Below are 23,559 nucleotides of genomic sequence, written 5' to 3' on the forward strand. Positions count from 1 at the left end.
TTGCACGAGTACTGTAGTAAAAGTTACGATTACAATTTCTACGGAGGGTTGTATCTGTACAACAATATAGATCTTATATACATACATATATGTGTATATAAACATAGATATGTAATTTGTAGTCGCGTCGACGCTCTGTAACGTGTCCTAGGCAACGGATCGCAAGCGCATTGATAATTTTTTTTTTTTTTTTTTTTTCAAATATATATACTTGAAGAAAAAAATCATTTGTAAATCTTTCGAAATAGATATTTTTTTTAACTAGCAAATTTGATTATTTTTAAAAATATGATTAAAAGATTTGTCGGCTGTTTTTCAAAAAAATCGCTATTGGAATTTGAATTTGGATGTAGAATTTTTGAAAATTTGAAGAGAAATTAATTTAAAATTGTAATAGAAATTTGAAAATTTCAAAATAATTTAGAGATCAAATCAGAACACATAATTCAAATAAAATTAATATATAATAATATACGTACACGTGCATAGTAGTGATATATTTGAAGCGTAAGATCGATAGCATAAATTTCAAAACGCTTGCGCGTAAGCTCAGTATCTAAAATGTTTCCGTGAATGCTGGACCAAATAAAAATATCCAGCATCTCAAAATGTTGTAGTAAATACTATAAATCAAAATATATCGTATTTTAACAAATAAATATAAATAATTATTATTGATATAAAATAAAAAAATAAAAATGGGAACCAGATCAGCAGCCTGTAAGTTTTTGGAATAAATAAAATTATTTACTAACTTATTAATTACGTAATCAATTTATTAACTTAATCGCATGTTTTTATAAAAAAAAATAGATACATTGAAATTAACAAGCCTACATGATTATTACCAACGTCTATTACACGGGACCCAACCGATTCCTTCTGGGTTTGATATGGCCAACACTGTCAAATATTTTTCTCAGGCATTGCTCAGTAAGTTGGGATTTTTTTAAATTATTTGAAGATTCAATTGAATTTTTGAAGTTTACATAAAAATGATTTGATTTTGTTTATTAGCTTTGCTAAAAGAAGTGCGCGAGTCGCCGCTAGAGATGATAAAATCACAGGAGTTGGATCCCGAACGAATGGCACTTTATCCAAGTTTGGATTATAAACAATTATATAATGCGTTGACGCAGATACTTGATGTTGTTTCATATGTACACATTGGATTGGCTGGTTTGTTTATCAATTCAATTTAAAAAAATTTCCTAATTTTAATTTAAATATTTTCGGAAATTCATGTACACTAGACGTGCTCGGTTGCTTGCATGCTCTGGACAGTTCGAAGCCAGCCTGAAACATTTATAACGTAAACAAAACTTTCCGAATACTATATATTTATATAATTTCATTCATTACTCAAGTCACTGTTTATTGACCGGTGAAGGCAATGCAGATTTTTATATTTTCCACCAGCGTGGCATAATGAGCTTATAATGATACACTCTTGAAGTCATTATTGAATACCTCCCTTTCAAGTACTCCACTATTACAGTGTAGAGTGAGACATACACTAATATATTCAACAATTTTTAATTAGTTGTTAATATTTCACATTAATTTATAGTTCTTACAAAATATTTTTACGGTAATAGTATTACACACTAATGGAGGAAAATTGGACATTCCAACCCACGTGTATTTCCATGGCTTGTATACGATTTTTCACCAGACTTGCACCGGAAAAGTTTAATTTTTGCCTCTGTTTATGGGAAGAATAGAGCATGCGCTAATTTTTATCATTTTTTTCTCATTGAAGGGAAGAATGACTTTTTTTCCTTTACGCAGGGCAAGAATTTAAACTTTCGGTGCAGATATGGTAAAAAATTTCTGATATCTAATAATCGCAAATTAGTGCCGTATCGCTAAACGACTACTAGGATTTAGAGGTTCAATAAATCAAGATAACTAGAGATGCGTTGAATAAATTTATTCACACAGTATTCTTAAGTATAACGAACAATGACTTAGTCTACTCATTACGTAATGTACTAATAAGTGTTAAAACTTATGACCGGCGTGAATGTGGATTGAAATAGAATCCGTATGCACTTCCGATTTTTTATAGTGTATAAATAATTAATTTTCAGCATTTGGACAAGCATTGTTGCAATGTCTAGCTTGTTTGATGCCTTTCCTCGAGCACGATTTACTAGACAACTTGCCATATTTGACAGCATCTTCAATATCAATTCTTCCAGTTGAATTACATCAGGAAATCGTAAATCATTTGTGTTTTTATATTTTGCCTTTTACTATTCGTAAGTATTAAAAATCTTGCTGATCAACAAATTAGTTAACTAACTAAATAACTAATTATATAATTTATTAGCAAGAAAAACATTAGACGAAACGGAAAATTACGCAAGTCAATCAGTATCTGCAGTAATAATGATGGTATTTCAATACTCAAGCAATCCAGCGCATCATTGTCAATTACTTGAGTGTTTAATGTCACTAAAATCATGCGTCGTTAAGGATTTACTGTGCGTTGTTGCTTATGGAACTGCTCCAGCACGTGCATCAGCGGCTAAATTGTTATTTTATTACTGGCCAACTTTTAACCAGAATTTATTTGATCGTCGCGCTGTGCTGATGAAATTTGCCAGTGAGTTAATCAATTAATCACTTGATGGTTAATTGAAATTAATTATTGATAGCGTGGACAGTAAAATTTATATTTTTCTAGACGACTTGGCGCCATTCGTCTGCAAAAGAGACTCGTGTCCAAATGCCGGCAATGCAGAAGCTGGAAAAGTCTGTTATGACCACAAAATTTCAATTAAATTTGCTGCTGATTTGCCGGCGCCACTTTATCTCTGCATTGAGTGCGCTAATGAAATCCATCGCGAGCATCCGAATCAAATGTTTTATGATATTTTACATCCCATGCAACAAGTTTCGATGGTCTGCGAAAATAAGGTGGGATTTTTATTATTTTTGGGTTGGTAATTTATTATTGCGCGGGAAAGTCTACACGGAAAGATTGGAACCCGACTGGTTACTGTTCTGCACCCGACTCAGTAAGGTGCTGGAAAAAGATGCCGGATTGTGGTGCAGCACCACACTGATTACTGTGCGGGACCTGACTGAGTAATGTGCGCACACGACTCAGTCAGGTCCCGCACAGTAATCAGTGTGGTGCTGCACCACAATCCGGCATCTTTTTCCAGCACCTTACTGAGTCGGGTGCAGAACAATAACCAGTCGGGTTCCAATCTTTCCGTGTATAGTCCATTAGTTTTTTTTTAATATCTCACTTTCGGTTGATTTCAGAGAAAATTTGTATGAGATCTTTATTAAAATTATGGATAGTTTATTAATTATAGCGATTGAATATTAGTAATGATTACTATTTTCAAAAATTGTCCTTAAGTTGTTTTTTCGAAATATCTCATTATTGGTTCATTTTATAGAAAAAGTTCTGAGGCTCTTTTTTGTAGTTCATAAAAATTCCTATCTGATTATGTCTTGAATTGTGAAAAAATATTACGTACTTGATAACTTAAAGCCATTTGAAAACTCATCCTGAATCAGACCCCCCCCCCCTTCTCGTCCGAATCAAATTAAACTAGAATAAATAACAATACTTGCTACGGTAAATAATAATAATAATTAATAATAATCCATTAGAATTGCCGAGCAACAGATAAATCAGCTATAAGCGTATGTTTTTCCATTGAGTGTGCGAGTTACAACGGCAATCACCCGATCCGTTATTGCCAACAGTGTCACAATATTCGGCATAATAACCGCCGGGGCGGTGATCATATTTATCACATGGCACTGCCGCATATTTCGCAAATGGATCCGCAGACCCAAACCTACTTGGTCCAGTCAATAGTCAGGTAAATAAAAAGTCATTCAACTCTCACTAATTTAAATAAATATAACAATACAATAATAATGATAATAATAACAGTTAAATAACACATTTCAAAACAATCTACACACATTTATTATATATAAGTTGCTTATTAAATAGGATTATTTAATATAAACAAAAATTGCAGGCTTAAAAAGTGCACACCTCAAACTCATTAATATGAAAATTGTGAAAATATTCTGCATTTCTGATAGTTAACAATTTATTTTTCACTTTGTTCAATTTTATACCGCGCGTTAGTATCAAAATGTAGTCAAACTGTCGGTTTTCTATTAAATTTATTTATTAAAAGTAAACGCAAGGATTTTTAATTATGATTTTCACTAGGGTCATACTGTAAAAGGGACTAAAACTGACCGTATTTGATTCAATTAACCGTCAATTTTTACCGTACTCCTTCCGTGAATAATATCGTATTCGAGGTAAGCCTAGTGGTTTCAATTTAGGGGAGGGTGGGGCAGAGCGGCCCCCCTGAAATTTTGACTAAAAAAAAAATTTTTTTTTTTCGCCTAATTACTATAAATCCGATATGTTTGCGCATTTTTACCCCTACGCATGACATTTGGGGCAAAATGGACAAGATCAAAATTTTGAAAAAGTGATTTTTTCATATTTTTATCGTCAAATTAAAAAAAAATGATTATAATTCCACATTTCTAGCCCTACGCATAACACCTGGGGCAAAATGGACCAGCCGAAACTTCCGAAAAAATTATTTTTTCATATTTTTCGGCCGTTTCTTTATGTAAGAGGCAAATTTGGTCACTAAAAATTTATAAAAATTAAATTTTTTTTTTTAGTTGATAAATTTTTGAAATAAAGTAAAATTATAGAATTGATTTTTTTTTTATTAAATAACAATTAGTAATTAAGGTAATCGAGAGTGAACGATTTTTTACGCTTTAAAAAATTTTTTTCGAGTAATATAAAACTAAAAATAGTTGTCAAGAGTAAGAAATACATTCTTAATGATGAAAACAATTTAAAAAAAAAAAAAACGAAAAAAAAAATTTTTTTTATCACTTTTTGAAGGGGGGCCGCTCTGCCCCACAAAAAAAAAAAAAAAATTTTTAGAATTTTGGCAAAATGTCCATAAATTTGTTCGAAATAGGACAAAAGTAAAGTGATCTTATGGTTGAAAGCCACAAAAAATAATAATTGGCTTAGGGGGGCCGCTCTGCCCCACCCTCCCCTACGTCATATTTACAGTATTTCACAATTTGCGACAACTTTACTGTAATATACAATCAACTATCATAATTACAGTAGATTTGTCAATTTACGGTAAAATTGCCCACTTTAGGGTAACTTATCAAACTTACTATATTTTTACGGTAAATCTTTTTACAAAACCGTAATTTACCGATAATTGAATCTGCCAGGAAATTTTAGACAAATGAACCTCATTTTCACCCTAGTGCGATAAAATTCATGATGAATTATTGGAATTTCACAGTAAATCTAGTCATTAACTGTAAAATTACGACAGATTTCCCTTTACGGTAATTTGACCCGTTTAGGGTAAATATGCCGTAATTTTACCTTGATTCGAATTCGTCTGTTAACGAGACGCTTCTGAGCGGAAGTATAACTGAGGTGTGCATTTAAAAAAAAAAAAAACAGGTTTAATAACTTATTCTTAAAGCTGCTCGGTTTTAGTAATTTTTGGTAAGATTTAAAAATTGATTCACTTTATTATAAAAAGGAATCAATGATATAGATATATATTAGGAATATCTATATACTTCTATATAAACGCTCTTCTGTCACTTTTATTTTCTATTATATCTCTTTGAGCAAAAGAAAAAAAAATGCATGACTAATTATTTAAATAGCGCACATCTATTAGGTACACTATTAGACATTAAATCTATTTTCTAAAAACTTATTGATATTTTATCTATACTATATCTTATTTAGGACTAGAATATTTAGTTCGAAGCTATTTTAGATGCATGTTAGGCTGAACTATATAATAAGGCAGCGAGCAAAATTAGGTATAAAGAATTTTCTACAGTAAATTATAGAATTTACTTTTTTAAAGTTTTAAAAAAAATTAATTTTTGCTCCCTCGCCAATTTCACTCTAATTTTCTCCACATCTAGAATTTTACTTAAAATAAAAAAATTTTTGCTAAATTCTTCTTAAATAATGTCTACACCTGAAAAAAAATTTTAATATTTTAGAAGTTCACATTTTCGCGGGAAAAAGAATTTCGCGCGAAAATTTAAATTTTCAAAAATTAAAAAAAAAATTCTAGGCATTATTTAAACCTGAAAGAAGTATCTAAAGATAGCAAGTAAGATAAAAAATGTTCTTATAGCTTGCTCAAGGAGGCAGAACCGCTAAGTATGGATAGTAATCGTGACAACACGGAAATAAATACTAATAAAGGAGGAATAGGATTCTCAGGAGGAGTTTCAATGGGCGGAGGCGGTGGCGGTGGAGTCGGTTTCGGTGGTGGCGGTGGTGGTGGCTTTGGAGGTTCCGGACGTCCCGGTTTATTTGATCCCTCGACTTTAGAGGAACGTCAACTACTAGGCCGATACGGGGTTTGGCTCCTAGTTGGACTTTGCACTCCAAAAGAAGATACTCCTATCGAAATACTCGGGCGTTTATTGTCAATGCTATTTCATTGGTTTCATGTCACTGCGTACTCATTCGATGGTACTAAAAAAAGTCTTATGCACCTTATCTTTTCTGTTGGTAATTTAAAACTTTGCATACACTACTTTGACGTAGAAATTTAGTAAAACTACAATTTAATTATAATTAATAATAATAATAATAATAATAATAGTAAACATTATTACTAATTAATTTATACAAGTAGTTGATGTAGATCGTCGATCGTAGGCACACTTCGATAAAAATATGTGTTATTTATGTGTTTAAATTTTTTTATATGTTTATTATTATTGTTGTTTTAAAGTGCTTACACTAAATGTTTGTTGGTTTATAAATGTTTTGTGTACTAAATTTATTTGACCTTTTTTTGTCAATACGGAGTGCGTCTGCGAGTTGGCTCAATAGCTTTTCGATGCATAGAATTTAGGTTTTGTGAATTTTTTATTTTTAGAACGGATTATTTTTTATTTTTGACCAACGAATTACATACTTAGATAGCTGATAAAATTTTACAAAAAATTGAGTACCCACATCGATATATTTTTATAAACTCGATTTTTGATTAATTTTAGAAAATATAAATTTTTTATTTTAAATTAAATATTTCGATGTGGGTACTCAAATAAGAGAAAATTTTATGGAGAGTTCAAATATTAAAGTAGTCTTGTATTTTACTTAAATTAAAAATTTTTTTTTTTATAATTGTGGGCTGAAAATAATTTGTTTGAGTAAAATTTTGTTTTGAAAAAAAAATCAAATTAATATTTGAGTAGCTAATGAAATTTCGCGTGGAATGAGTACCCACATTGATATATTCAGATCAAGTTGATATTTGATAAATTTTATCGGTAATGAAATAGTTATTTTTTATTTCATAAAAAATATATCGATGTGGGTATTCAAATGATAAAAAATTTGATGGCAAATTAAACTTTACGCTTAATTTTTCGTTTTATCTGATTTATATGTGAAACTTGTGCTTCTATGCATCGACGTAGGCCACAATGCATGCCTTTATTTTCTAGTCTTTACAAATGATTTAATATAAAACCGCGACTTTTTCTTTATTAAGGGCAAGCAGAAAGTACTTTAGAGAAATTAAAAACTGAATACGTTTGCGGCTGGTTATCCGATATCATGAAAACACACTACACTGTTTTTATATCGTGTTTACTACCTCATCCGGCTGATTATGTACGTGTTGGTGGCCATTGGTATGTATTCTGTCTATTTCATATCATTACTCTTTCGTTAATTATATGTCTGATTACCAGGGAAACACTGGCATCAAGAACATCTCACCTGAAAGATGGCCTGAACCGTTTGTTCTGCCTGGTTCCCTACGAAGTTATCACCCCCGAGGTCTGGGACTACGTGATGCCCCACTGGATGGAAGCGATGGTGAACGATGTCCCTGAGAACGAGCTGCACGAGTTGAAGATAATTCTCTGCAAAATCTTAGATCCCGAAATGAGTCCCCTGGGATTCAATGCCAAGAAGATGTACAACTTTGTCGCCAAGCGGTTCTGTAATACCACCGCGAAAGTCCAAGAACAAGCCCTCAATTGGCTGCAGACATTGACCATGTTGGAGATAACGATTCCCTTGACCCAACTCTTTGCGATGTTCAGTGACGGCGTCGCAGTGATGGCCAAAACAAACAGTGCAGAATTCGACGAAAAAGCTTACAAATTTTCAAGAAACGCTGAAGATACCGAAACAAATAATATTTGTAAGTTCTCACCACGATATCGCTCTTAAACTTTCGTCCTGACCTCGTAAAATTAAAATTTCTAGGTCCCGTAGTCGAAAATGACTCAGGACAGTCATCTCCTTTGTCCGATGACATGATTCCTACTCCAAGACACATGGAGTTTACGACAAATGCTGAATTAAACCTGTCTTGCTGCATTCTGATGCTGGACATAATTTTAAAACAAGTGAGCAATTTATGATTTGAGGACAATTTTTAAGATACAAGTATAATGATTTAAATTCGATTTGTAGATGCAGCTGCAGGATATTGATAAACACACGGGATTAAACACTTGGGTGTGTAGAGACGCTTGCCAACTGATGAAATGTATCGTCGCTGCTAATTGGAATGACTGTCATATTTGTAAAACTGATCAGGAATGTACTTATTGTGAATCTAGGATCATTTGGCACCAACTGTGTCTTCAGTTAGTTATCTATTTGTGTCCGCAAAATCCGGCAAATCCACCAGATGTGAGTTTGTTTCATGCACACCCATGGAGGCTACTTTAGCCATACAACCTCACTTTCTTAATCCTACTCTAGTAGCATTGTCTTAAGCAAGTTACTTGACGAAAGTCCTTCAGTAAGAGACTTTTCTTACGGGAGATTCTTTTTAAAGACCTACGGAAATCTGTACATGTCTTAAGGGGGTATTCTGGTTTAGAAGCCCGAATTTTAGGTATTTTTTCGGACGCGATAAAAAAAAAACAAAAATTATTTTTACCATCCATTTTTTTATAAGCTTTTTATTGATATTTTAAGAATACAAAACATTAATAATATAAGAAAAAAAATTAAATTTCAAAAAACTGCAGGTCGGCGCAGTGGGGACTGATGGAAAAATGACTTGTCCTGGTGTGCAGGATATAAATCCTTCCCATGACCTGAAATGGGAATCCCTGAATAATTCGTAATGAGGAAGGGTGTAGTTATCGCACTACGAAACGTTTTTGAAAAAAAAAATTTTTTTTCACAAAATGGCGGTGGTTTGAAAAAAAAGTTTCGTATTTTCCCTCTTTTTTTGTCGTTCGGAATTTTTTAAAAATACAAAAAAAAAAAATTTTTTTTAAATCTCTTCGTAGTGCGATACTATAATGTATAAAGAAGCTCTGTGTGAAATTTCAAGTGAATCGGTTGAGTAGAATTAAAGATATCATGCACACCGTTTCCAGAAAAGTAGTTACGAGAAAAAGGAGTTTAAAGTTTGAGGGCTAATCGCGCGCAGTCGGAGTCGTTTACTGACGTTTTATACTCACTTGTTATTAATCAGCTATCCCTGCTCCGTACAAAGTACCTTCTTCGACTTCAAATGTCATGTTTAGTGAAGCTCTTTCAGATGATTTAGCAGTTCCAGCTTCCTTGGAAGTCTCAGTAGCTCGACCCGGCTGCGAAACGGTTTTGTCGGCGCGTCACAAAATGAACTGTAACTCCGAAAATAATTCGAATTTCGAAAAATCCTTTTAGGGACATTTTCTTGAAGGGTTATACTATGAAAATATGCAAAAAAAAAAAATCGATTTTTTCGAATTTCTAAACCAGAATACCCCCTTAAGCAAGCCACCGGGGGTCTTTTTTTCTTAGAATTTGCAAATATGTCTTGAGTAATTCTGCAGCAAGCCTGACCCCGCGCATCTTTCTTAATTTTCTCGGTCGAATACTACAAGAGAATTACTTTAGACATCTAATGGAAAAATCTTGGCTCCCTAAGACTAAAAATGTAGCTTTTATAAGACTAAAGATACAAATTTACATTGAACTTTCCTAAAATTGCTACTAGGGATTTTACTATACTGCATAATATGTAAATCACGTACGCTATCAATGGAATTTATTTATTTCACAGATATATATTGACGAATCTGCAGATGACCATGGACGTAAAAGTCCACCTGAGTCATCGAAAAAATCAGATTCAAAGCCAGATGTCGTGATAAATATGCCAGTACCAGAATTACATTCCGTTGGTGGTGTTTTAGTACACATGCCTCATGTAAGTCTTGTATTAATCATCAATAATTTAATGTTTTAATTAAAAAAGAAATCTCATTCTAATAAGTCCTTTCTAAATGTCTTTCATCTGTAATCTAAAAAAAAGCTGTTGGCTTATTGTACCGCTACTTAAATGTGCCAGTGTTTAAATCCATGTTTTCTTCTTGTTATTTTTCTATCACTGTTTTTAATAATTGTAAAGACAATTGCGAGGCCAGGACACATTTAAGCGTAGTGACGGTAGGGTGTTTACCATGTATGTATTTAAATAATTGTGTTGTTTTATTATTATTTTATTTTGGATGTTTTAATATAGTTCTTCGAACAGATTATGACAGCAACTGTAGAGACTGTTTCGGAGCAACTGGATCTTGCGGCTATTCTTCCCGCTGAAAAAGTTATGTCTGCCGTCGCGCGAGCCGTCACTCTATCCGAAAGCGATGTTGGTAAGTTGATCATTTATTTCTTCTCCAGTTTAATTAAAATCTTTAAAAAATGTTTCATCTCATCCGTGATGTCATTTCTTTTCATTTGAGTACCCACATCGATATGCTTAGAAATATCGCGAATCCCGATTTTTTTTTTAAATTTGTTTATTAATTGATCGATGAAATTCAAGTTGATCGAAATATATCGATGTGGGTACTCATTTTACTCGGCATCCCGGCAATTTATCAGTTATCTCATAAATTTTAGTGAAAAAAAATTTCTACTCTAGAAACCTTAAGAATTTTATATTTCTACATATTTAGCGACCGCAACAGTTAATATCGACAAGCCGAATATAATTGGTGAGAACAACGAACCGTTGATTAATAGCCCCGAGAATGACGCTGACGACTTTTGGCACACAACCGTCGGTAAATTTCGTTTTAACCTCGAGGACCTGCCCGAGCAGCTGCAGTACATCCACAAATTATTGAAAGAAATAATGACTGTTGATAAGCCAGATATTTTATATTACATGTTGCAATGTTTGAATATTTTATGTTTACATGGTGATGCATTCACTTTGGCTGTTAAAGATCATCAGGGATTTTTTATTTGGTGTCAAGAAAATTTATTAATTAAAAAGTAACTTTAATTTTTTATTGTAATTAACTTTTACCCATGACCTTTATTGCTAAAAATTTTTTTTTAGTTTATGGGAATTATTGAATGCAGAACACTCGCATATTGCCCAAGTTACGGTACCGCTATTGTTGCATTGCATTACTTTGCCCTGTGGTACTGATACATTTTGGCGGTTAGTTCAAGAAGAGTTTCATAACTCGGACTGGCGGGTGAGATTCGTTGCGGTTGAACGCGTAACGCTGATCGCGAGATTCATGGACTCGACGCCACTAAAATGTATCCTGTCGCTGCAAGCCGCGTTGGCTAATGCCTTCTGTTACTTAATTAGCAGCATGGACGATGGTAATGTTTATGTGGCGCAACGGGCGACTTTGAATCTTGGAACTGTCCATGACGCCGCTGTCCGTGTAAGTAATTAATTAATTTGTTAATAAAACTATTAAAATTCGGCATTTGCGCTTTAAATTTATATCGCGAAAATCCCCTTAGTCTTAAGAATTCGATCAAAAGTCAGTCAATATAAAAAAAAAAATTAATTGTAGTTAGAAGCCTTAAAAAATACTAAAAATGAATTCAATCATGAAATTTAATTATCAATATTTTACATGGTATAAAATTTTAAAACCAATCATAATTAATTATTCCAGTCATTAATAATGTGTCTAGAAACACAATTCGACTCAGTCATTGTCGATCGTCCAATGGTACTGCAATCTCTTTACCAAGTACACAATAGTTTGAGCGACCGGCGTATTTTGACGTGGGAATTTTTTTTGAACCGATTCGATGCCTTATTTTTGGAAGCCCAAATAAGTTTGGAAAAAGTCGGCGACTTGACTTGTTTTCGAGGTAATTAAATAAGTTAATCAATCATATGACAAATCAATGATCCTGTACACTGTAAAAAATTCACGGAGTAAATGCGGATTAAATCCGGAGTGAATGCGGAGTGAATGAATTTTTAATTATTCACTCCCCTCGGAGTGAAATTCACTCCGCAGAGGAGTTTTCGTGGAGTGAATAATTTTTTATTAATTTAATCCCTCCGGAGTGAAATTCACTCCGGAGGGGAGTTTTAAAAATATTGTTAATAAAATATAACTCCACTAAGTAAAATCGAAATAAAAATTCGCGTATTACATAATTGATCAACCGATACGCACACACACCCACAAATTCGCACACACCCGAACACACACGCACATATTCGCACACATTCGCACAAACGCATACACCAGATCAGACACACGCACACACCCGAAAGCACACACGAACACATTCGCATAAACGCACACACCCGAACACACACACGCACACATTTGCACACTCGCACGTCCACTCACGCACGCACACACATCCACAGACACTCGCACTCGCACACACACGCTGTTTAACAATTTAATGTAAATTAATTTAAATGTTAAAACTCCGGACCGGAGTGAATTCGGAGTGAAATAAAATCCGCATCACTCCGAGATCACTCCGCTAAAAAAAACTCCCAATTCACTCTGCATGCGGAGTGATTTTTTTTAAAACTCCGGAACTTCGAGTGGCGGAGTGAATCCGGAGTGAATTCGGATTTAATTTCAATCCGGATTCACTCCGGATTTTTTACAGTGTATAATGATCGTACTAAAATCTTGCGCGAATCTGGTCACCAGTATTTTAGTTGTCTACGTCTTTATATGAAATTAATTTAAAGTTCAAATTTTAAAGATTTGAGAAACACAGACATGACTAGCGACGCATTCATGAAAAAATTAAACCGCGCGCAAGAAGCGCTTTCGCAGTCTGATGGCAGCGGCACGTCTTCGGTTAAAACATTGAGCGCCAGTTTTGGGACTAAGTGGCCTTATAAACGTACGATGTCTGCTCCAGCATCAATGATACCCCGTCAAGATACTAAACAAGGTAAGTTATTTATTTATTTAAACACTTACTCCAAGTTTGCTGATTAGATCCCTAAAATAATTGAAATTTTGCGCATTACCCAGGCTCTGATTATTCAATTGAAAAAAATTTCTCTTTATTGAAGCAGTAGTTCTTAGTTTGGATAGAAATATGATGAAAAGTAAATACATAAATGAAAATATCGAAAAAAAAATATTTGTTGAAAAATTCGTTGTAAAATTTTTTTTTTAAACTCATGTGTCATTAGCTAAAGAGTTAAAGTTTAAAAGTGAAATAAAATTTACAGTAAATAAATGTCAGAAATTTTTTTAAAATTTCTTATAGAAAAAGAAAAAATTTATAGCCGTCAGTACTCAGCGCCGATATTGAAACGGAAAAGTTCCAGATTTGGATTGGGTCAGTTGTTAGGATCATCTCAAACTAATAACAGTTTACCAGGTAGTGTAGTGTATGTAATTGCTTGCGTAGTTGATTGTTTGTTAAAAAAAAAAAAGAAAAAAAAATATTTTCTTGAACCACAAGTTATAATTATTTCCCAATAATGAGTGTGCCTTTATCGTTCAATACATTCATTAAAAAACAAACAAAAATCAATAGCGGTAAGTAGACAAAAGTTGAAACAATAAACAGTAATTTTTTAAATTTATAAAACATTAATTACATTTAAATTTATGAAATATTGATGCATTTCATTGCATGACCCCTTGCGCATGTTTTTCAGTAGTCTCGTTTCTCTTCTTCTTTTTTTTTGTTTTCTTTCTTGTTAAAGGTAATTCAAATGATTAATGATCAATGATTGATGATTTATTATAACAATTTAATAGAAAATTTGTACTAAATTATAGATGGCCACGTGCATTCGCTAAATATGATTGATGATGCAAGCGCGTTACCCGGATTGACCTGCAAAATTGTTGAATTAGAAGAAGCGGATAAGGAAACGATGCATTTATTGGTATTTTTGTTCATGCAATTTCTGTCACGACAAGATCAGGTGAGAAATTATTTCAACGATTTAAATCCAAATATAATAAGCGGAAAATTATAGTTTTTATTTAAATTCCATTTTATTGCCAATAGACGGCGGAATTGCGCAGAAAAAAAATTTAACTTGAGTTAATAATTTTTTCTTCTTCGAAATTAAATTTTTGTTTTGAGTTATTCTGCTTTTTTAATTCGTAAAAATGTTCACTTGTATAAAAAATAGAAAAATTTTTAAATTCAATTTTGACCCACGTATTTCATTCTTTAAACCAAGAGCCTGATATTCTTGTCCTAAGAATATCATTCTTTTGATTTAAGACACTAGCGACTTAATTTCAGACGGCACTATCACATAAAACATGTACATTTTTTTTAATTATACTGAAAAAAAAGCGGCTTTAACCTCATGCATGATAATGTCTAAATATTGGCCAGCCATGAGTAAACATGCTCCTGTTTGAAGAAGCATAGAAAAATAATTTAACTTTTGAATTAGCTTATTATGACAGTATTATTTCATACTTATAGTGCTTACTATCTGAAAAACAAATTTGAAATTTGTTCCCGCAACGGGTCTCGAACTCTCTACCGTCGTGTTACGAAGCTCGTTCGCCGTCCACTAGGCTGATCCATCTCATTAATTTGCTAGGATTCTTAGCGTCTCTTTCAAACTCAGAGCTGTAAAAATTACAAGTGACCTGTTTACCCTAACATGTCATGAATATAATTAAATTATAAATGAAAATTTTATTTTACTGTCCCATAAAACGTGAATTCTTTTACTGTTGCTCGATTTATAAGGCAATTAAAATGCGTCAGATGCCTCTTTTCCATAGTCAATTATTCACAGTTGAACGTAGACTCCGGAGAGGCGATGATAGACAAGACTTATTAGTACTTCCTAATTGTCATAGTGTTAAATATGATGAGTCGTTCATTGTTAGCGCAATAAGGGCGTGGAATAAACTACCACCCTAGTAGCAATGGAATTGGGCAAGATTCTTTGGCAAGATACTTGAAGAAGCACTTTGTAAAGAATTGTACAATTCTCGACCAAGACACTTGATCAAGAATCTTTATCCAGACTGGCTGCAGACTTGGGCCAGTCTGTGACCAGAATTTGACCAGATTCTTGACCCAGAGTTTTGACATAGACTTGCGCGAGAAACGCAAAAGACGACGAGCGCGCACCTATTTCCCTCCTTTCCACTTGAATGTAAAAAGTATAGTATTGCAGTGGTTCTCATTTATAGTTGAGTCAACAAGTTTAAAAATGTTATTTTTTTAAATTACGCATTGAGTTTGTAGTAATGCCTAGAAAAATTGATTTTCAGAATTTTCTAGCACTTAAAAAATTTCGGAAGTTTTTGAATAGATTAAGATGAATAATTAAAATTATAAAAAATGGGAATAGAATTCCGAAAGTTGTGACAAATAGAAAATTGCTTCTTCTTTAATAATCGTTTTTTAATTTTACGCTTCCTCTATTAATTTTTGAGTTATTGCTAATAATCAGAGTCTTTCGTTTTTTCTATTTGATTTTGACTTATAAAAATTGCTATTTTTATTTGTAAAAAAAAATGTCTTGTCAAATTTAATGACGAATTCAATAAGCTGTCGCTCGCATTTTTAAAAAAACTAGATTCATTTTCTACAGAGAACTCATTTCTCGACTACAGTATTATAAATGAAACTAATGTAGAATGAGAACCTCTATATAGGATAGTCCCAAAGTTTAGCAATAGACAGCTCCAGATTTCTGGTCAAATTCTTGACAAATTCTGACTACAGTCTGGCTCAAGTCTTGACCAATAATTTTGGTCAAGAATCTGGACCAATTCTTGTACAATTCTCGATCGAAACCCTTTTTAAAGTATCTTGATCCAGGCTGGTACAAGGCTTTGACAAAATTGCTACTAGGGCAATAGACTGTACAAATGAATGTATTTTTAAGGAATTTTGGAGATCATGCTTTAATTATTATCTGTCAAATTTAAAAGAGTGATTGATTGATAAATTATAATGAATGATATTTTTGTGATGATGATAGTGCATTATTACTGTAAACGTAGATTACATTCGTATTTTTACGTTTATATTTACTTTTTATATTTGTTTTTATATATGATTATTAGGGTGGCCCAAAAAAACCGACTATTTTTTTTGTGAGTCTCTTATGAAAATTTGTTGATTCAAAATGTTTTAAGAAGCCTCTCCAAAAATCAGCTCGATAAAAAATTTTCAAGAGGTCGCTCACGAATTTTGAAAATATAAAAAATGATCGAAATTCGGATTTTTTTTTTCTAAATTCCTTCTTTCTCGTGGCAGCTATAGTTTATATTTATGAAATCATGACTACGCTGAAAATTTCAGCCAAAAATTCAAATATTTAAACGGCGCTCAAGAATTTTTAATGTTTTCGAGTACTGTCTCTTGGATGTTTTCGAGCGACCTTTGAATATTAATAATAAAGCTTCTCAATTTTTTCACCATCAATTTGTATCATAATGAATAAAAATACAACCCGAGATATATAAATAATAAGTTATTTACATACTTTTTTATTTTTTAATTCAATTTTTAGGTTTTTTTGCTTATTCAAAACTTACCCAATTTTATTGTTTAAGACTGTCCTGTATATTTTCGGTTATGCAAAAGTTATATTTAAGTGAAACGACAATAATTGAGTTATAAAAAAATACAAAAACTAATTCAAAGTATTAGTTACATATTATCAGTTAATATTCAAAATTCTTGAGCGCCGTTTAAATATTTTAATTTTGGGCTGAAATTTTCAGCGTAGTCATGATTTCATAAATATAAACTATTGCTGCCACGAGAAAAAAGAAATTTAGAACCAAAAAATCCGAATTCCAATCATTTTTGATATTTTCAAAATTCGTGAGCGACCTCTTGAAAAATTTTAATCGAGCTGATTTTTGGAGTGGCCTCTTAAAACATCTTAAACCAACAAATTTTCATAAGAGACTCGAAAAAAAAAAAAATAGTCGGTTTTTTTGGGCCACCCTAATGATTATATATTTATACTATATACTTTTTGTATTAAATAATTTGTATCCGTGATGGCCGCAAGGAGCCTAGACTCCATGGCCAAATAACAATAAATAAATAAATAAATATTATAATGGGGCATTTTATAACATAATACTTACAGGCATATCCAACGGATGAAAGAACACTATCAAAAACTCAAGGAATAGTTTTACGTCACCTGTATCTACTCCTGGGTTACAACCAAACCGAGCGAACATTTCACCTCCAACCCCAACGGCTAAGAATCTCCTCAGTATTCAATGTCTTCATATCAAACCTTTCCCAATTACTGGACCAAAACCACGTAATGGGCTGGGTAATGATACCGCCAGTACTCTCAATACTACTCTACTGCCCATGTCCACCCCAAAGGCTCCCGCTGACTGATCACCAGCCGCCTACTTACAGTCTCTGGTTCTTGGAGCCCAACATCAGACGTTCCTGGCTCATGTCTGTCCTCGTAATACTTTACAAGGTAATAATAATACTCACGTTGATATAACAATCCAAACTAATCAAAGTTTTATATTGCATACTATTTCATTGATTTTCTTCTTGGCATACAATTTAAAAGTTCCTATTCCTATAATTACCGACAAAGTCTTCTTCACAATATATTAAAGACAACTTTCACACTAATTGAAAATATGAACACTAAAATACTAAATACTTGGGTTCTATAGCAATTTAGTTTCAAGTATTGTAATAATCTTATTTTACAATTGATTGACAGTATGAGTATGGACAACAACCATGGTGTACACAACTACAGTCATTGATAAAAGTAATCCTAAATACTCTGGATTCACAGCATCATCAATGCAAACGGATTCCTGCGACTGTCGTGATGGCAGGGCCACCATCTAGATCACGGGGTACCATCCAAAACCCTCCTTCCGTACCTTTTTTTATATATTTTTATGATAATTTTTTTACAGACGTTTCTCAGCCCTCCCTGGGTGCAGACCACGAATTAATGACCAGCGTAGTCGGTGAAGGAGACGACGAAAGTCCGCCAATGCGTACGCAAATGGTGTTAGTTCATCAACGCAGTGGAGTATCGTCGCATGCAATGGAAACTCATTGGGAAGAATCAGCGCCTGATCATTATACCAAACACCCGAGGTTACTTTTAAATTCATTAGATTATTTTTCGTTGGTTTATTTTATTTTCGCTTGTGCTTTGTTGTAACTATTTGTTACAATTCGCTACTGTTCGATCCGTATTCTGAAGCTATTCGATCGCGGAGGACGTCGAGTCTGAATTAGCTGCAATACCTGAAAGCCCAAATTCCGATACTACTTTGCACGATAGCAGTGCTGGATCCCTTGGAGAACTGGAGGACAGTTCAGCTCTTGCGGGACGCAGTGCTTCGATGATGATGATGATGACACGTACTTCTATTCCCGGAGGGTTTCTGTCACGTTCCATAGTGCCACATGATATCCCTGAACATCCAAAAGCTGAACCAAGTCGTCCAACATGGTTTCTTGGTAGTGAAGATGAGTCTCATCAGGTAACACCTAACTAATTATATAATCAACAGTTATAACTTGCTTATGAGTTGTTTAGGTTAGTACTAGCAGCCAAAAAAAATGGGGCGTACAAGAAGGCGTTAAAATGATGGTAGCTAATAGTTTATTATCACGACAACATGATGCGATGTCTAAGATTTCAGTAACTAAAGCTTCCAGTTCAACGGAGAAGAGTTTCACAGAATTTGAAAATAAAACTACCAATGCAATGGTTCCAACAACAGCTTTGGCTATTACAACGTTGCCTAATTTCTCACGGTAAATTTAGTGACTAGAAAACATTAGTTTTGAGAATTTCCATCTATTTCTTTGATGGAAATGTATATTTTAAGGCCCGAGCAATCTCCAAAAGATAAAAGTCCGGCTCTAAGCATCCGAACTGAACCATCAGAATCACCGGTAGCCAAACATCTAGGTCGTCAAAAGAATGTTGATTACACACCACCACTTTCCCTGACATCACCACTTTCTCCGAACCAACTCGCACCAAGTGACGACTCAAGTTCCCCGGCAGTTAGTTCTATATCATCTTCCCAAATAACCAGTACTGACAATGGCCATCAACCGTGGTCAGGTCCAGCGCTGGTGACGCCAACCGTAGAACGACTTCTGCCGATAGGCAACAGCGGGATGCGTTCAGCGATAGCACGGTCAGCACATCGTTTGATTCGTGATGACACATTTGGATCCCCAGAGTCTCCATTGTCTAAAATGGATGTGCTAACAGTCAGCTCGTCATTTGATCAAGACAGTGAGACTGGAGCGTCCAGTGATGTGACCAGTCCTCGCAGTATGTCGCAATTAGAATTCCCTATGCCCGAAAGGCTGCTACCGATTGGTGGTATCCAGGGACAGTGTATTTCAGGTTTGGTTGAACGTGTTCGTCAAGCTCTGGGCGTTCCTGAAGACGATCAATTACCACTGAGTCTTGCAACAGATCCAGGACGTGCATCACCCCAGAAACAAGACAGTATTACATCTGAATGTCTGTCCAGCGCAGCTTTAATTCCAATCAACGACAATATGCCGCCAAGCCGGTCAGCCAGTCCACGTCGCCTCATCAAACAAGTCGCTCTAGAATCACCACCTCCCGTGGAAACTGATAATTTCAACTTTAATATATTCGAACACGAGCGTCGTCATAAATTCAAAGATTACACACGCACTCGCGATCGAAATCGTCGCGGCTACATCAGCTCCAATCATCATCATCATTATCATGCTATGGGTCAAAGACGAATGGACTCTTGGACTCCAAATCAAACCACGAGTATGGATCCTGCTGCCTTGCAGGCTTGTCACGCCGATTTCAATCTACGCCAGAGTTCATTTAGAATTGGGGACGAATGCATTTACGATCGCTGTTCAGAGTGTGGAACAATTAAAGAAGAATATTCCGATGAAGAATTGGGTCTTTGTATTATCACATTAGGGACATTTATTCATCGTGAACCAGCACTAGCTGCACCAATGCTGCCAGAAATCCTCACTATCGTCACCAAGTAAGTCAACGCAATCTTTACTCGAGATTTTATTTATAATTTATAATTATATTCACAGAGTTGCATTAAATGCCATGTATTCATGGCAAAATGAAACAAATATGCACTTACCAGGTGGAGCTATCAGTGTTGCTCATCAATTTTTGAGATGTGTATTGCACCAGTTAGCACCAAATGGAATATTTGTCCAAATGTTTCAAACACATATTAACGGTATTTATTTGATATCCCTCGACATATTAAAATTTATATTAAAATACTTTTTTTATTCTAGAAAATACGAGGAAGCAGTTTTTCAAGAGCGTGACTCAGGCACTGGTAGATTTCAATGAATTAAATCCGATAGCGCCGATTCAACTATTACTCGAAACATTAAATAATAAAAAATCATTGCCAGTTGATAATTTGCCGACAATATTACATAATATCGCGTGTTATTTAGATTGTTTACCCCTAGAAGCAGGCCTAGGACCAGGCGCAACAACCTGGGGTGGATTGTTGGCACAATTCGAGTCATTTTTCCGTCGATTGATATTATTGCTTTCGTCTATTGAAGACACAACTTCTTTGTTACGTATCATGATATCTATCCTCAAAGTGCCTGGCATCCAACAAACGAAGGTTGGCTTTAAATATTTTTTTCAATAGTCCAACAATTTTTCAATCAAAATATTTTATTTTAGAGTATCTTGGATCCATTTTCAAAAGTCTTGAGCTATTCGATCCAGCATTGTCACCTCAAGTATTCATATCTAACAGACTTGTGTTACTTATGCCACCGTGGATATCTCAGAGAGCGTGACAAACATTTCCTAGGACGTACAATCGTATTTGAGTTAGTCCAGGCAATGAAATTTAAAACAAATATACCGGACAATAATTTTCTACTGTTGTTACAATTCGTTTTACAAGACGTAGGTGGTACGCTACCGACCACAGTCAATATTGAGAAGAGTATCAGTGGCGAGGTTTCATCCCAAATGTTTAATACCAATTCAACGGAAACATTAAGAAATCAAATGACCGACATCATTGACTTTTTAGCTGACGTACATTCGTTGAGTAAAATCAAAGTATGTTCGCAAAAAGGTTTCCAAAATTAATGTAATGTACAATATTAACAGTTATTGGTGATTTCAGAGTTACAATAAGGGTTTGCAAGCTGGTTTGAATGAAGATACGCTAGGTGGTACATTAAAGTGTGGCTTTGCACAATATTTAGCCTTAGAAATTACCCGAGGCAATAACAGGGAAAATAAAGCTATTGCACGTTATCTTCCTTGGTTGTATAGTGCGCCATCCATGGTACCACAAGGGTAACTATTATTACTTGGTTAATTAAAAAACTTTCGAGTCTGTCTTGGACTACTCGGCCATCCTGAATTCTAAATTAATCAATTGATTGATTAACTGATAATAAGTTTTAATGTGTAAGATGTATTTAAATGTTATAGGGCACGTGAGTATGTTGAATGTATAGGTCATATTAGATTATTATCATGGATATTACTGGGCGCACTGACCCATACGGCAATGAATGCCGGTAATCATTCGCACACACACGGACCACCGGGACCTGTTGCGCAGCCAATACCTCAAGAAGTATCATGTCACGTCGCTGATCATGTGCAAGTTATTTTTTCGGGATTCCCCGAACAATCAAAAGCATCGGTCCTACACATGTCCTCACTGTTCCATGCATTCATTTTGTGTCAAGTAAGCGATTTATTAATAAAATTTTTTCAGCTTGGTGATTAATTTGGTAATTATTTACAAGTGGAGTCAACCACATTTTTGGCCATAAAAAATCGAAAAATCAATATTTTCGAATGTTTTTGTTTAAATTGTTCTATTTTACGGCGGATTTGAGAATTCACTTTGAAAAAAAAAAAAAATAATAATAATTGAAAAGATGGTATATTTTTATAATCGTACACACACAAAATTTGTGAAAAAAATAGCGCTAATTTTTACACGTTTTTGTGTGGGTATATTTTCATAATCGCACACGCACAGAATTTGTGAAAAATAATTTGAAAAATTATTAAAATAAAATATTAAGACTTTTTTTAAATACTTTATTCATTCTTTTATAAGTCCGCCTCCAAATAGAACCATTTGAAAAAAAAAAAAAAAAATATTAATTTCACAATTTTTTTATATTAAATTATTATTGTTATAAATTTATAATTTTTTGAGATTTTTAAAAAATCAATAAAAAATTCTTATAATAAGATATGGAAAAATTTTTTTTTTTCAATGTATTCATTTTTTTATGTACTTTTTGAAAAAAATTACTGCATTCTTCGAAAACATAAATATTAATTAAATTTCAATGAAAAACTAGTGATATAACATTTTTTTGAACTTTTAATTGTATAAAAAATATTTTTATTTTCATTTTTTAAAATTGACATATTTTTTTTCATAAATCCACCGTGAAATAGAACAATTTAAAAAAAAAACGATTCGAAAATATTGATTTTTCGATTTTTTATGGCCAAAAATGTGGTTGACCCCACTTCGAAACAATTACCATTAATTTTATTAATTTCAGCTATGGACTATTTATTTAGAAGAAATATCCCGTTCCAATGCAACAAATATCGAAAGTTATAACGTAACTATGAATATATTACTTGAGTTTTGGGGTAAAGTCACGCCGAATATTTTACAATTGGTATCGACATCTAAAGTCGTGAGTATTATTAATCATTTTTTAATCATAGTTGATGATAATGATTAATGGAATTTCAATTATTTAAGCTGGCAGAAATGGTTAATTTACACTTTTTAAGTCTACTAGAAGCACTTCTAGAATGTCAATCTGTACTATTGAGTAAATTATTTCCACTATGGAGCCAAATATTGTTTTCACATCACGTGCAGGTAATTTAAAATAGATAAATATTATTGTAGGTCTTTAATAAAAACAAGGAAATAAAATGAAACTCATTCGTTCTGAAAAATAGTTGCCGGGTCATTTACAAATGCGCTTACAAAATTGTCGAAATTTTCCGCCGACGCGGATGGCTGACAATTATATATCCAGCAGACGTGAATCAAATGCCGTATTATTACGTTGGTTGCGTCGGCTGCAATTTAGAATGGGACAAATCGAAGTCCAGTCTTCGACAGTTACCACACAATTTTATTCAATATAATTTAAAATTTATTGTTTATTAATCAGCTGTAAATTTTCATTGTCAATAAAAAAATCTAATACTGTTTTAA

The 23,559-nt window shown here is 33.5% G+C and overlaps 1 protein-coding gene across 2 annotated transcripts; it reads left to right on the forward strand.

Annotated features, from left to right (window-relative positions):
* Window positions 1-554: 554 nt before the first annotated feature.
* LOC130672654 (protein unc-79 homolog) lies at window positions 555-23,559 on the forward strand. 2 transcript variants are annotated; one of them, XM_057477310.1, is made up of 34 exons: window positions 555-720; window positions 814-933; window positions 1,018-1,179; window positions 2,094-2,264; window positions 2,336-2,611; window positions 2,693-2,925; window positions 3,637-3,851; window positions 6,213-6,595; window positions 7,590-7,731; window positions 7,792-8,249; window positions 8,315-8,457; window positions 8,525-8,746; window positions 10,119-10,265; window positions 10,581-10,710; window positions 11,017-11,338; window positions 11,406-11,745; window positions 11,986-12,187; window positions 13,055-13,249; window positions 13,574-13,687; window positions 14,095-14,243; window positions 17,409-17,762; window positions 18,021-18,162; window positions 18,226-18,412; window positions 18,522-18,804; window positions 18,861-19,081; window positions 19,156-20,325; window positions 20,384-20,538; window positions 20,600-20,946; window positions 21,009-21,398; window positions 21,466-21,641; window positions 21,780-22,041; window positions 22,883-23,023; window positions 23,092-23,214; window positions 23,298-23,559. In XM_057477310.1, the coding sequence occupies exons 1-34, from the start codon at window positions 699-701 to the stop codon at window positions 23,487-23,489; spliced, it is 8,289 nt and encodes a 2,762-aa protein (XP_057333293.1). In that variant the 5' UTR covers window positions 555-698; the 3' UTR covers window positions 23,490-23,559. The 2 variants fall into 2 exon arrangements, with proteins under 2 accessions (XP_057333293.1, XP_057333294.1); XM_057477311.1 differs by having other exon boundaries at window positions 13,574-13,645.

The sequence above is a fragment of the Microplitis mediator genome, chromosome 8 (assembly GCF_029852145.1).
Source record: "Microplitis mediator isolate UGA2020A chromosome 8, iyMicMedi2.1, whole genome shotgun sequence".
NCBI classification, from domain to species: domain Eukaryota; kingdom Metazoa; phylum Arthropoda; class Insecta; order Hymenoptera; family Braconidae; genus Microplitis; species Microplitis mediator.